Genomic DNA, 15684 nt, shown 5'->3' with positions numbered 1-15684 from the left:
TTTCAGTTAATGAAATTTGCAATGGTTTTCAGAACTGAGTTCTAAACAATGGATTCCATCCTTTACACCATGAGTACACGAATTTTCCCTTGTGTATTCCAACAAAAAACCAAGAGGTAGGTATCTCTCTCTTTTTAAAACTGGAAACCTCATGAGTTTCCCTTTGAGAGGGCTCTCATTCCCCCTTTTTTGTTTTAGGATAGTAACTCTAGAAAAGCTTATTTCTTGGAAATGCTTATAATTTTTCTACCAATTCTCATACTTTTAGTATCTCTATCAGGCATCAAAGTAGCATTTGCATTAGATATTTTCTTCCATAATACATTAGAATATATGCACTTCAAACCTTATACATAGAAAACCCAAAACCCGCATGCGGGCATGCATATACATTATATCAAACTGTCAAATTGTGGGGCTGCACTTTGGATATCCTTATTGTGAAGTTGACTTCTATTATTTATTTTTAACTCATTGGTGTGCTTCTAAAATTAATTTCATTTAAATTCATCGGTTGAGTTGGGACAGGTTGGGACTAATCCAACGATTGGATGATGTGGGTTAGATTGTACATGTATCTGGTAGTTTGGAACCATCTTTTTTCATCTATACGGAGCTTAGGTCCCATCTTTTGATATGAGATGTGATGGTGGGGCCTGATTGTATCAAAGGCTCATAGCCACATGATTAAGTGAACCAAAATATAATCTAGTGATTTGGATATTATTTAACTAAATCTTTATCTTGAATTATTTAGTAGTTTTGCTTGACTATTGTTTTAGCTTTTCATCTTCTTATGCATAACAGAAGGCACACATATTTCTATTATGATTTGTTTTGATTTTTTTTCTCTACTTATGTGTAAAATGTTCTGATTTAAATATTACGAACTACGTAGTAGCTTGATCCCACTCTTCCGAACATGGGGTACATAGGCAGCCGTTCATACTAGATCGTATCGGTGCAGCCACAATTTTTTCCCCCTTCTTGTAATGTCAATGCATTTTCATCAGGACTACTTGGCAATATGAGTGAGGTGGATGTAAGTTCTCGAAACCTTAAATTAATCTTGAATCATTTATATCTTTATCGCTTCATTTATATGTTGTCATTAGGGTCAACTTGTAACTCCTCAGAATCCACTCCGTCGTAAGACATTACGGTGCATGACGGTTCCCATTAGGTTAACTTGCAAATTATTATTAAGAGTTGGTTGGATGTGTTTTATTTTTTGTAAATATTGTTAATAGTTGGATGGATGATGAATGTATTTGCGAATGTAAATGAAAATAAAGAACTTATAATATAATATATATATATATATATGTGTGTGTGTGTGTGTGTGTGTGTGTGTTATCAATGGAGGATACCTTGTTTAGGGGGACATGAAATTCTTGTAGCTTATGGTATGGTGCCCCGATATTGGTTGTATGTTACTAGTATGTAGTAGATAATACCAGGTCCAATATTTTTTGTATGTGGCTAAATTTTTTATCTGGTTGGATCTTATATGTGGAGGGCGATTAGGCAGATTGGCAAGAGTCTAATCAAGCCATTACCTTTAGTTAGATTTTTGGTGGGTCGGGGTTCCGGAATTAGCTTTTGGAAGGATATTTGGGTAGAATTCTCTTTAAATCTTCCATTTAAATAGAGAAAGAATACTAATTGTAAAATATTTCACCACATTTTTTTGTACATTTGGCAAAACAAAATTTATGCAATGTTAAGAGTCAATCTCTTAACCAATCACTCAAGAATGCTCTTACTAAAAAGGCTAAGTCAAATTATTATTTTATTTAGTCAAAGTCTTACGTGTGTCACAAAAATTAGGATCGTTAAAACCCTAACCCTACGTCCAAGTCTAAGTGACCTAGTGGACAGGTTAGATGACAGATAGATGTCACAGTGGGCCCCACAAATCTGAAATTGCACTCTAACTAGTGTTTTTTTTAATTGATATTTGAAATTTTATTTTAAATTGTGCACATAAAAAATGTATTTTGACTTGTGGTTTTTGTGAGGGGAGCCATTGCATATACCCATTCTTCCTTTTGGGAACTGGTAGAGTACACCTATACTATTTCACTTTCTAAAAATGGCAATTGTGTGTAATTTTTTGTTTTTGTATCAACATTTTTCGATGTATTATCTTTTAATATTTTTAATATCCAAAAAACCATTTTCAATATCATGGGTTAATAATGCATGAGAGGGGTGAGATTGAAAAGTGCATGTTGCTCATAGTATTCAAGTTGGGAGGCAAAGGTAGACATGCCCCTGTAGTTTTATATGAGTCCTACTTATTGAAGGGATATTTTTTGTGTGATAGTTATAAGATGGGTCATGCTTCATGGGGCCCACCTTGATGATGAGTTGTATATCCACGCTGTCCATCCATTTCTCCAGCCCATTTTGGTTTGTGGTCCCAAAAATCAAGCAGATCCAAATCTCAGGTGGACCACACCATAGGAATGAGTGGTGATTGAATGCTCCACCATTAAAAACTTCTAGAGGGCCCATCATAAGGTTTTTGTAATGTTTATATGGTGAAATGTTCACCTATGCACTAGTTCTTACGAGAACTCAGGAGAACTTTTTGAGATCTCATCTCATGTGATATAAGCACAGCCATGTGATGCGGCACCCATGACACTTTATCATGCTTACCCATGCCCAAATCTCTGGATAATTAAGGTCTAGAGCACACAACGCAAAGTTTAATTATCATGCTTACCTTGTTTGGTGTTACATGCTCTAGACCTTAACTATCCATAGATTTTTGTTCTTTTTTTGGGCAATGCGCCATAGTCAAACTAAAGTGCAGTTTTGGGCATGATTGGGTGGTGTTCGGTAAACATCTGTCATTGGGATCCCATCTATTCTTTGCAGCCAACGACTTGCACATGTCCTTTCTTCTTTTCGTCAAATACCGGTACATGTGTGCCTCTATGCCAACTCAGATGCCTGCGTTTCTTTCCTGCTACTAGCTAGGGATCTCAATCTGTATGTGTACCCCATGCTCAGAAGTAAGCCTGATAACTGTTCCTCCATGACCTTTCTTTTCTTGTTTTCTGTTGGTGATATGGGTGTATTGGCTATTCTGGGGGTTAGTATTGGGTGCAACATGTGAGTGTTGTCAGTGTGAACTTATAGCACATGTCTAGTGGGCATCCAATCATGTAACTTCTACCAATCTACCGTTTAAAAGCCAACCCCGAATTGTTAGGAGAAAGGGCAAAAAAACTGATGATGATGATCTACAAAATTATGTAGGCCCTCTTGTTGCTTAGGTGAAACGTCACTATAATCTGCTTTCACTTTGCACATACACATTGTACTCAGTGTGCCATTGGCTTTGTGCATTTGTCTGGGTGATTGAGAAGCAGTGAAAAGGATTGGTAGGCTCTGCTTTTATTTATTTATTTCTTTATTTAGTACATTGTTGTAAAGATCCGACCCCAATTAGTTGGGATAAGGTTTAGATGATGATGATATTGTATCAAAGTGAATTGCCTACACATTGGGCTTTCTTATATTATTCAACATCAACCTTTACAAGCAAAAAATGAATAAGTAAATCACTCTTACTCAACTATAATTCTCCATAGTTATTTTTTGTGGCTCCATGTGCAAATGAACTGGTTTTTCCTCCAGAGAGAGATTGCATGGCCACAGCTTCTTCCATGGAAGTACAAGGAGGTTTAAAGGAAAAGAAAGATGAAAACAATGCAAGACTGCAGCTAGGCTGAGACAATGAATTTTAAAATGGTTGTCCCTGTATTGTCTCCTAGCATGAAGGATATATCGTTATGTAACCATAACAGCAATTATAATCCATATTATAAAATTTACGGTGACGATCGTTACATACAACATTACCATTATAGAATACCTTAATTAAAATAGATGTTATGCTAAAGGTGAACTAACTAGATGATATTAGAGCTGTCTATCTAGTGCACGTGGCAGTTGACATGGCAAGCGATAACATCAATGTACTAGTCATTTATTTATGGATTGCCTACTTTCAGAAAAAAAAAAAAAACCACACTATAACCAGATAATTACAAATGTTTCTTTTGCTCAATTTATGTACCTTGCCTATATCATTAATAGATTTTCTTCATCACCTTCCCATTGTCAGCCCTTGTTTAGTTAGATAGATCACTCATCTATATGTAACTTAAACCATTTTCCATCTATCGTATGTCCTACTAAATGGACAGTCTCAATGTATCAATCATCCTGGGAATTCTGCAACAATGTTGGCTCTATATTATTCTGATTATTCTGTCTCTAACATATCATTTGTTAAATAAATGTTTTAAATGATGACTTGTTTCATCATTTAATTTGGACTGTCGATTTTTCATGCCATTGATTGGATGGTTATCATTATTTAAAATTGTTATAATGGAGTGTTCATGACTAGTCATGACACGTGTCATTTAAATGCTTGGGTGACGTTGCTGATGTTGTCAGGTGGGGACATTGGGCATTGTAGGAATAGAAAGAATCTAAATGTAATGAGGAAGGAAAACGGAATAAGCAATAAAAAAGGGTAGTTTATTAGTCATTTTGTAGATTAGAAAACAAGAGTAATCCTCCTCCAAACACTATCCAGTGTTTGTTGGGTGATGCCTCCTTCAGTTGATGTGGTTTTGTTGGCATGGCATGGCATGATGGCAGCATGGGACCTAAATGGAAAATTCTGTGGTTACTCTTCTCATGGAACTATTCATGATTTGGGCCAAGTGTAATGACAAATGCTTCCCCAATTGTGTTAGTCCTTCCAAAAAGGTGTTCAGGGAGGCCAAATTGGCTGTGATTGAATGGGCCAAGGTGTCTCAAGCCTTTTTGCAAGTTGTTCATATGAATCTTTTATTTTCTTTCAGCATCTTATTTTTTGGAGCTGTTGATTCCTAATCTTTGCCTTCCCATTTTTCTTTGCTTAGTAAAGCTTGAGTAAACTTCTAGGAAAAAAAAGAAAAGAAAGAAAACCTTTTATGCCGACACAAGTTGATGCTTTTTTTTGAAGTTTGTTCATTCACATTGCCATTGGCTTATTAGTTGTATGATTTTTTGTTATGCATTTTTCTTAGTCACTCTTGCCTTATTCCATTTTCCACTTTGTTCGGTGGAGCTGAGATTAGGAGATTTGTTGCTATGCTTCAGAATTCTTCTATTCTCAGGTCATGCGTTGCTTTTGCTTTGCTACAGGTAATTGCAACAACTTCATTTGTCCAATCTTTTCTTTGATTTTTTTTCAAACAATGCGTGGCATTCGCATAAATTAGTGGTTTCTTTCTTGTTCACATAACATTATTCCTAAAGCTAATCTCCAACTCTTTATGCCATTATGAGATCATATTTCCCTTTTGATTTCTTCATGCACTCAGAAAATTAGTTGGTTAATTAATTGTTTTCACAATTGCTTAATGTGAGTTCATATTTTAAGAGACTGATCTCGTGTCAAAGAGGGTGCATCCAATAGGCAGATCGTCAGCCATAGTTCTACAACTCGTCGAGTCTACCCAAAACAAGGCCATAAACTCAACAAAGTGACTCGACTAAAGTCACAAGACTCGTACTAATCATTTTTTTTCATCCAATAGGTATTTTCTCTTGCTTTAGACGTTATTCTATAGCAGTGTTCGTAATTATTATTTTCCTTGCTATAGTGGATGGCTGAACAAGATTCATCTCAATTTTTTGAATTGGGTTCTTATTAAACAATCGTGTGAATTATTTTTTGAATGACCATTAGGTGTAAGATTTAAAATAAAAAATAAAAAAAACTGGTGATTTTTTTTATTCATAGATATTGTAGCGACGGACTAAATCCGTCGCTAATTTCCGAACAATTTGAAAAACGACGGATTTGAGGTCGTACTCATATTAGCGACGGACCTTATCCGTCGCTAATATTTTTAATGATGACCGTTTTTCGAACTTCAGCGATGGATTTTTTTATTTTTTGTGACGAATCTTATCCGTTGCTATGATGCAACGAACCTTATCCACCATAGATTAAACAACGGATTCTGTAAAAAAAAATGACCCGGTAAATAGCGACGGACCAAATCTGTCGTTTATTTGGTTTTACGACGGATTTAGCCCGTCGCAAATTCATGATTTTGGCGTAGTGGGGTATTTATGATTCTATTGTAAAATTGGGCAGCCTCCACTCTCTGTCGATGTCAGTGGGGTACAAAGCCGTGCGTAAAAGTAGAACCTTTGTGTTGTCGGTATCTCCTCATTCACATCTTAAGTTTAGGCAAGGAATTCAAAACCGTTCCACCTCTTTCACATCTTCTCAAATTAAGTTGCGTTTGGAAGGATTCCTAGAGAAGTTACCCGAGTCTATTGAATTCCTAACAAACCTCACCAAGCTTACTTTGGAATTTACCTTCTTAAAGCAAGACCCACGCCCACCATTGGAGAAGCTGAAAAACCTTCGCATTCTTAGATTTCTTTCACATTCATATTGGGCAACCCTCCATCCATTTCCCAGCCTTTACATATGATAGAGTCTGGAGGTTACTTATTCCCTCAAGCCTTGGATCCCATTCTATCTCTCCAAAATTGGACTTCAGTTGAAGATGTCTTAACTGTTTCATCTTCTAGATTGTGCTTGGTACTTTGATGATGTTACAAAAAGAAACCACAAATAAGGTTTGCAAATTGAGAAGATTTCCTATGGATGATGGGAGGCTTTTTAACCTACTCTTAGTACAATCGAGGTATCTCAAGTGGATTAGGTCACCTATTTCACTAGGTAGCTTTTTTATTTGTGCATCGTGTAAATATAGCATCCTAAGCAACTTAAAGCCTCTGTAGAGAAACTTCTCTTGTTGTCTTTGAAGCTTTTCATAGCCTTGGGTGTAGATCAACACAGAATGAAGGTGTGAAGTGGAGGATTTTAAGGAAGTATACTTGCTTAAATCATCGTGGTGAATTGCAAGTCGACGAGCTCTGGATCTAGAAGGAGCATTTGCAATCCCCCCATGAATCTAATATGGAGAGATCCCACAAAAGATCATGTATGCAACATCTTTTAATAGCTCCCCCTGAACTTCTTTCTGTGACTTGAACCATACTTCTTTGAATCAATTCCTTTAGATAATCTTCTCCAACTTCCTCCAATGTTAGCTCCCCTCTCTCTTGAAGAAACCCTTCTGCAACCCATGTTTGAATCAATTCCTTGGTTCAGAACTCATAGTCCTTTGGAAAATTGCTGAGGTAGAGAAAACATGGTTTCAAGTAATGGGGAAGATCTTTATAGCTCAAAGACAATATGCTAGAGATAGTCTTCTCCCTTGACAAACTGCCAGCTGATGCTCTTGTGTACATTCTCCCACTATTACTTCTTGTTGGCTGTCTAAGCCAGATTTTCTCTTTGCTCCAAGATAACAGATTTTTCTTGGCTTTACAAAGACTTAGAACAACTCGGAAAATCTAATTTTGTAGGAAGGAAGAGAGAAAAGAAACCAAAACAGAGATTTTGAAACTTTTTTTTTTTTAATTTTTTTTTACTGTTCCTACTATATTTCTTCACACTAGCTTTACTTATTCTTTTTATTTGTTTTTTTTTCTTGCTATTCACTTGCTTGCTACAATCAGATACACAAGATGCCCATTTATAGGCATTTGAATGTAAGGTGAAAAGACAAAACTGCCCCTACTAGGAGCTTCTAATATTAAATATTCCTAGAAACTACACAAACTTTTCATCTTCCAAAAGCATCTCCATGGGAAGTGTTGCTATGCTTTGGAAGATGAATAGTCACAATTAATTGTTGGGCTTTGGTTTGCAATTCCAACAGTACTCCCCTTCAAACCAAAACAAGCTTCATTCCAAGCATCGATCTAAGTTTCTTGAATGTATCAGTCGGCAATGCTTTGGTGAGATGTCCGCCACTTGTTCAGTGGTATAGCAGTACTCTAGCTTCACAGATTTCTGCTTCACTTGATCTCTCAGGAAATGATACCTTGTATCAATTTGCTTGCTCCTTCCATGCTGCACTGAATTTTTAGCAAGCTCAATTGCCGACTTGTTGTCCACGTATATGACAGTGCATTCTTCCTGCAGATGCTTCAGCTCCTTTAACATATTCTTTAGCCATATCACCTCACATACAGTGGACAAAGATGCCACATACTCAGCTTCACATGTGAACAATGTTACCGTACTCTGCTTCTTTGAGTTCCATGTGAATGTTGTCGATCCAAGATAGAATGCATAGCCCGTGGTACTCTTTCTTTCATCTTGGTCACCACCCCAATCACTTTCAGAGTATCCATACTTCATCATCATATGGATAAAAAAGACCAAATTCAATAGTCCCTTTGATATACCTCAGAATTCTTTTCGCAGCTAACAAGTGTGACTCTTTTGGTGCTTCCATATACCGGCTTAGAAGCCCCACACTATAGACTATATCTGGCCTAGTGATTGTGAGGTCCTTAGGCTTCCCATTAGTCTTTTAAACAAAGTTGAGTCAACATTTCTTCATTCGCCATCTTTTGTGAGCTTCAGGCCTGTTGCAGCAGGTGCATTCATAGATTTACAGTCAGTCATCTGAAACTTCTCAAGAAGTTCTTTTGGGTACTTCTTCTGTGATATATAAATGCCGTCGACTTGTTTCACTTCGATGCCTAAGAAGAAGGACATCAATCCATCGTCAGTCATCTCGAACTCATTGAACATAGCATGCTTGAATTCTTTGAACATCTTTTGGCTGTTTCCAATGAACAACATATCATCAATATATAAACAAGCGATAAGCATATCACCATGGGCATTCTTCTTTGTCTAGACAGCATGCTCATACAGACACTTAACAAAACCATTCTTTTGAAGATAGTGGTCGATCCGTGCATTCCAAGCACGGGGAGCTTGCTTCAACCCATACAGGGTTTTCTTCACCCGATACACCTTGTGTTCCTCCCCTTGCATGACAAACCCTTTAGGCTAGTCAACGTAGACTTCTTCTTCGATTACTCCATTCAAGAATGCGGATTTCACATCCAGTTGGTAGATCATCCAATTGTGATGAGCTACAACAGAGATAATCATCCTCACAGTGTTAAAGTGAGTAAATGGGACGAAAACTTCTTCATAATTTACCCCGTATTTCTGTTTGTAGCCTTTTGCTAAAAGCCTTGCCTTATATCGTTCGATCTTACCATCGACATTCCGCTTGAGTTTATACACCCATTTAAGACCAATAGTCCTCTGGCCTTTAGGGAGTGAGGTCAGCTCCCATGTTCGATTCTTCTCGATGACATAAATCTCTTCTTTTATAGCCTTTCTCCAACATTCTTCATTCATGGCCTCCTCAAATGTGAGAGGCTCATTTTAATGGGAGGCAAGTGTGAAGGAGAATTAGATGAAGATGTGCTGGCTGAATTCTGATTTGATGAAGTACTTCCACGAGAGATGAAATGTACTCCTAGACTTCTTTGGTCCGAAGGGATGATGTGGGTGTCTGCTTCTGATTCACGTGCCTTTCTTCTTCATATTCTTCGGCCTTGACCTGATTTTCTTAGGCCGGATCTTCCTGGTTCCACTTCCAAGATTCCTCCTTGTAGAACACTACTTCTCTACTTACCACCACCTTATTGGTTAGTGGGTTATAGAGCTTGTATGCCTTCGATTCTTCGCCATAGCTGATAAAGATATACTTCTCATCACGATCATCAAGCTTTTTTTCTTCTCGCTTCTGGAACTTGAGTATAGGCGACACTCCTAAAGATCTTAAAGTGCACCACGTTCGGCTTGTATCCACTCCATGCTTCCTATGGTGTCATGAACCTGACAGTCTTACTCGGACAACTATTAAGTAGATAGGCAGTACATGCAATTGCCTCTGCTCAGAAATAATTTGGTAGACTTTTCTCCTTCAGCATGGTCCTCGTCATGTCGAGGATGGTGCAGTTCTTCCGTTTTCCAATTTCATTTTATTGTGGCATGTACGATGTAGTGTGTTGTTGTTTAATGTCATGTTTCCTGCAATATTCTTGAAAAAATATTTGAGGTGTACTCCCCACCTCTGTCAGATCTAAAAGTTTAGATTTTAAGACCACTTTCTTTTTCAACAAGGGCCTTAAAATTTTTAAAAATAGTAAAAGCAACAGACTTCTCTTTAATTACATACACCCATAATTTTCTACTGAAATCATCAATGAAGGTAATAAAGTATTTATTATCTCTAAGAGAGATTGGCTCCAATGGTCCACAGATGTCAGTGTGAACCAACTGCAATGGTTCTCTTGCTCTTCGGGATACTCGACTCGAAAAGAAGTTCCTTTGTTATTTTCCAAGTATGCACGCCTCACACACATGTTTTAGAGCTTCAATAGTAGGCAAGCCATACACCATACTTGATAAGGACAAAAGTTTCAGGCATCTAAAATTTAGATGGCCAAAGCGAAGATGCCACATCCAAGAATCATTCTTTGCTTTTCCATAAAAACACTTCTCGAGCATTGTGTTTATATGGAGAAGAAACATACAATTCTTCGTCATTTGGACTTTCACAATCAAACATCCATGCATATCTCTTATAGAAAGAGAAGAGTTCTCCATGTGTATGACATACCCTTTTTCGAGGAGTTGTTTGAGACTCAGTATATTACGTTTCATGTTGGGTACGTAATACACATTGGAGATATAGTTTGGAACACCATTCTTCTGCAAGATTTTGATTTTGTCTTTACCTTTTACTAGCATTTTTGATGAGTCACCGAATGTCACATCACCATGAACTCCTGTGTGTTCCTCAAATAGGCTTTTGTTCCCGCACATGTGATTGCTTGCACCTGTGTCGAGATACCATACATTTGGTTGATCGCAGCCTTTCTCTTATGCAAGGAGCACTGTGGAGTCTTCCTGGTCATGACTCGATGCTTCAGCATAGTTGGATCGTTCATCATGATCCACCGGTTTGCTCCACCAATCCGACATATAATGGCTGAATTTGTTGCAATTCCGACATTGAATATTTCTCATATTTCCGCGACCGCGTGCGGATCGGCCTCTACCATTTCCTCTACTGTGGAAATTTGTAAATTTTTGTTGATTTTGTAGATTGCTTAGATTATATCCACGCCCTCTTCCTCTTGCACAATTGTTAGTGTCATGACTCCCACGACATGTATGGCTACCTCTTTGTTCATTTAGAGTTAGCTTAGACTATAAGGCATCTTCAAGCATCGTTCCTGCATTCTTCTGCATTCTTTGCTCATGCACTTGCAACGATCCCATTTACTCTTCAATGGACAGTTTTTCTAAGTCCTTTGATTCTTCGATCACCATAACCACATGCTCAAACTTGGTTGTGAGAGATCGCAGTGCTTTTATCATGACACGTATGTCTTCAATTTTTTCACCATTTCTTTTTAAATTATTAATAATAACAATTAGACGTGAGAACTAGTCAAAGATACTTTCACCTTCCTTCATGTACACTGCTTCGAACTTGGCTCCAGTGTTTGAAGGCAAACCCGCTTCACTCGATCAACACCCTTGAAGATGGTGCCAAGCGTGTCTCAAGCTTACTTGCTTGATGTTGCTTTGGCAATCTTTTCAAAGGTTGATTCATTCAACCGTTGATAGAGGATGATCAAAACCTTGTTGTCTTTCTTCCTTTGATTTTTGAAAGCGGTCTTTTCTTTGTTGGTGAAGGCGGCTTCTTCCTCCATAGTGGGTTCTATATACCCATCAATGACAATCTCTCATAGTTCTTGCGACCCGAACAAAACCTTCATTTGGATGCACCACTTTTCATAGTTGTCCTTTGACAACTTAGGAACCTGCGGTTGGATTGTACTGGCCATTTGAACAAGCTTTATGGCCAAACAATCTGATTTTTTTTTTGAAGAAGGGGTTGATTTTTTTGAAAATGAAGGGAGAGATGGATAGAAAATCTGATATTTTTTTTTAAACAGATTTTTTTTTTGGCTGAAAAAAAAAACCTGCTGAAGTCTGAAATTTTCTTTTAACAGATTTTTTTTAGCTGAAAAAAATTGCTGAAATCTAATTTTTTCTTGAACAGATTTTTCTTTTCTTGGCTGGAAAAAAATTTGCTGGCAACTTCAACCAGGGAACTCAAATAAATAAAAAAAACTTGGCTTTGCAATCTGATTTTTTTTCTTAAACAGATTTTTTTTCTTCATAAAAATCTGTACTTGGCTGAAAAAACTGCTAGAAACTTCTTGTAGAAGAACTTGGCTCTGATACCAGTTTAGTTTGTTGGCTGTATGAGCCAGATTTTCTCTTTGCTTCAAGATAATAGATTTTTCTTGGCTTTACAAAGCCTTCGCACAACTCAGGAAATCTAATTTTGTAGGAAGGAAGGAAGAGAGAGAAGAAACCAAAACAGAAATTTTGAAACTTTTAAAAAAAAAAAATTAATTTTTTTATTTTTTACTGCTGCTGCAGTATTTCTTCACGCTAGCTTTACTTATTCTTTTTACTTGTTGTTTTTCTTGCTATTCACTTGCTTGGTTTGCTTGCTACAACCGGATAAACCAGATGTCCATTTATAGGTATTTGAATGTAACATGAAAAGACAAAACTGCCCTTAGTAGGAGCTTCTAATATTAAATATTCCTAGAAACTACAAAAACTATTCATCTTCCAAAAGCATCTCCATGCAAAGTGTTGCTGTGCTTTGGAAGATGAACAGTCACAGTTAATTGCTGGGCTTTGGTTTGCAATTCCAACCCTTCTTTCCTTGATAGGAGCCCACCCATTACAACAATAGTAAGAGGTAGACCATGGCACTTTTCCACTTTCTTCCTAACTCCAAATTCGCAGGGAAAATGCAATCTTGTCCTGGGAATGTTTTCTTACGGAACAATACCTAGCTCTCTTCCTCATTTAGAAATCCCAATTCATGGGGCTGGCTTTGTGCATCTGCATGTAAGGCTAAGTCCTTGTTGCGCGTGGTGAGCACGACTCTACTGCCATTATTCATATCCGGAAACGCATCTTGCAAAGCATCCCATTTTTGGTTTGTCCAGATATCATCTAATACCATCAGGTATCTCTTCTCCCGCAAATACACAGAAATTTTATGCTGGAGTTGAATAACGTCCATTTTCTCCACTTTCTTGAGATCCTCTTCGGAGAGCACCATATAGCAATTTATGATATTCTGCAGAAGATCTCTCACACCATACTCTTGTGATATAGAAATCCATGCACAAGACTCAAAATGTGTCTTAACATGGGTGTCGTTATAAAGTTTCTTAGTAAGAGTAGTCTTACCGACACCACCCATTCCAACTACAGAAATAACTGTTAGATACGGTGATATTTGCAAATCCAAAAACCGTGTGCAGCAAGCTGTTAGTTAGATTTTTTTCTTCTAAGATTAGATTGCTAGCTATGTAGATTTCTTTCTAGATTTCTCTGGATTATTTCTTCTTTATTTAGCTACCCCTAAGATGAATCTAGACAGGGATAGTTTAGTAATTTCACACAATAAGAAAGCCTATAAATAGGCAGCAGTGTAATACGATTTTCTCATTCCAAAAAAGACAGTTGCTGTTCTCTCTTCTTCTTCTTCCAAAAGTTGCTGATTTTTGTTTCATGGTGGCTGCAGCCACACGTCAGCAGGAAGCTGGGTTTTAGACCCAACAAAGTGGTATCAGAGCTACTGATCCTTGGGCCTCATCAGAAAAAGCAGGTCTTGCACTACCAGTTTTGGGTCTGCAAATACCCAACAACAAATCAGCCGTGAGGAGGCTGAACTGCATTCCTTCTTCATCTTTGTTTTTTCTGTCCAGATTGTGTTTGAAACGTCCAGATTTTTTGCTTGTAAAATCTATCAAGCCTACTATTTAGGTTTTGTTTGAAACGTTAGTTGTGGTGGGCCCATAACCCACAGGTCCCAGTTTTTTTTTCTAGAAAAAGTTTCCAGCAAAAATCTGTTTTCAAAAAAAATCAGATTGAAAAAAAATCAGATTGCAGCAAAAAAAAAAAATCTGTTTTTCAGAAAAATCAGATTGCAGCAAAAAAATCTGTTTTAAAAAAAATCAGATTGAAAAAAATCTGTTTTTTTTTTTTAAAAAAAAAAAAAAAAATCAGATTGTAGCAAAAATCTGTTTTAAAAAAAAAATCAGATTGAAAAAAAATCTGCTTTTAAAAAAAATCAGATTGCAGCAAAAAAATCAGATTTTAGCCAAAAAAATCTGTTCTAATAAAAAAAAATAATCAGATTTCTATTTCATCCATCTCCCTTAATTTTTGTCAAAAAAAAAACAGCCATTCCTTTAAAAAATAGAAAAAATGGCTAGCACAATCCAGCCGCAGGTTCCTAAGTTGTCAAAGGACAACTATGAAAAATGGTGCATCCAAATGAAGGCATTGTTCGGGTCGCAAGAATTATGGAAAATCATCACGGATGGGTATGAAGAACCCACTATGGAAGAAGAAGCCGTCTTCACCAATGAAGAAAAGATCACTCTAAAAAATCAGAGGAAGAGAGACAATAAAGCTTTGTTTCTCCTCTATCAAGGGTTGGATGAATCCACCTTCGAAAAGATTGCCCAAGCAATATCAAGCAAGCAAGCATGGGATACCCTTGGCACCATCTTCAAGGGTGTAGATCGAGTGAAGCGGATTCGCCTTCAAACATTAAGAGCCGAGTTTGAAGCAACTCACATGAAGGAAGGTGAGAATATTACTGATTATTTTTCACGTTTGCTCGTAATTGTCAATAATTTGAAAAGAAATGGTGAAAAGATTGAAGATGTCCGAGTTATTGAAAAGATACTTCGATCCCTCACAACCAAGTTTGAGCATGTGGTTGTGGCGATCGAAGAATCAAAAGATATTGAGAAACTCTCCATTGAGGAGTTGATGGGATCGTTGCAAGTTCATGAGCAACGAATGCAGAAGAATGTCAGTTCCATGCCGATGGAACAAGCTTTAGAGTCAAGATTGACTCTGAATAATAACAATGGTGGACGTGGAAGTTCACAACGTGGTGGACGTTTTGCTAACAATCACGCAAGAGGCAGAGGGCGTGGATACCAACAAAGCCATGGCCAAAACCAGCAGAAAAATATCAATTTCCGTGGAAGAGGAAATGGTAGAGGTAGATCTATGCATAGACGAGGAAGTACAAAGAACATCCAATGCTACAATTGCAACAAACTTGGTCACTATGCATCTGATTGTTGGAGCAAGCCGGTGACTCAAGACGAGCTATCCAACTATGTCGAAGCATCAAGCCATGAACAAGAAAGCTCCACACTTCTCCTTGCACAAGAGAAAGGTAATGATCAGCATGATGTATGGTATCTCGACACGGGTGCAAGTAATCACATGTGCGGCGACAAGAAACTCTTTGTGGAACTCACAGAAGGAGTTCATGGCGATGTAACGTTTGGAGACTCATCAAAAACACCTGTGAAAGGTAAAGGTAAAATCCAAATCTTTCAGAAGAATGGTGTTCCAAACTATATCTCCAATGTGTACTATGTGCCTAACATGAAAAGTAACATACTGAGTCTCGGACAACTCCTCGAAAAAAGGTATGTCATACACATGGAGAACTCTTCTCTTTCCATTAGAGATATGCATGGACGTTTGATTGTAAAAGTCCAGATGGCGAAGAACCGTATGTTTCCTCTCCATATAAACACAATGCTTAAGAAGTGTTTTTATGG

The 15684-nt window shown here is 37.4% G+C and overlaps 1 protein-coding gene and 1 long non-coding RNA gene across 2 annotated transcripts; one reads left to right on the top strand and one right to left on the bottom strand.

The window, feature by feature from the left end:
• Window positions 1–4989: 4989 nt before the first annotated feature.
• LOC131257404 (uncharacterized) lies at window positions 4990–5761 on the top strand. The gene is made up of 2 exons (XR_009177364.1): window positions 4990–5220; window positions 5459–5761. It is a non-coding gene; the product is annotated as an uncharacterized LOC131257404 (long non-coding RNA).
• Window positions 5762–12869: 7108 nt separating this feature from the next.
• LOC131217445 (disease resistance protein RPP13-like) lies at window positions 12870–13289 on the bottom strand. Its single transcript, XM_058212364.1, has one exon. The coding sequence runs from the start codon at window positions 13287–13289 to the stop codon at window positions 12870–12872; it is 420 nt and encodes a 139-aa protein (XP_058068347.1).
• Window positions 13290–15684: the final 2395 nt, after the last annotated feature.

Source organism: Magnolia sinica, chromosome 10 (assembly GCF_029962835.1).
Source record: "Magnolia sinica isolate HGM2019 chromosome 10, MsV1, whole genome shotgun sequence".
NCBI lineage: Eukaryota > Viridiplantae > Streptophyta > Magnoliopsida > Magnoliales > Magnoliaceae > Magnolia > Magnolia sinica.
The sequence above is the reverse complement of the archived record's forward strand: the minus strand, read 5'-3'. Positions and strand labels throughout refer to the sequence as shown.

What these genes read in the sequence shown, in the direction of transcription:
- LOC131217445 (XM_058212364.1), bottom strand. Translation starts at nt 13,289, where the DNA reads ATGGGTGGTGTCGGTAAGACTACTCTTACTAAGAAACTTTATAACGAC.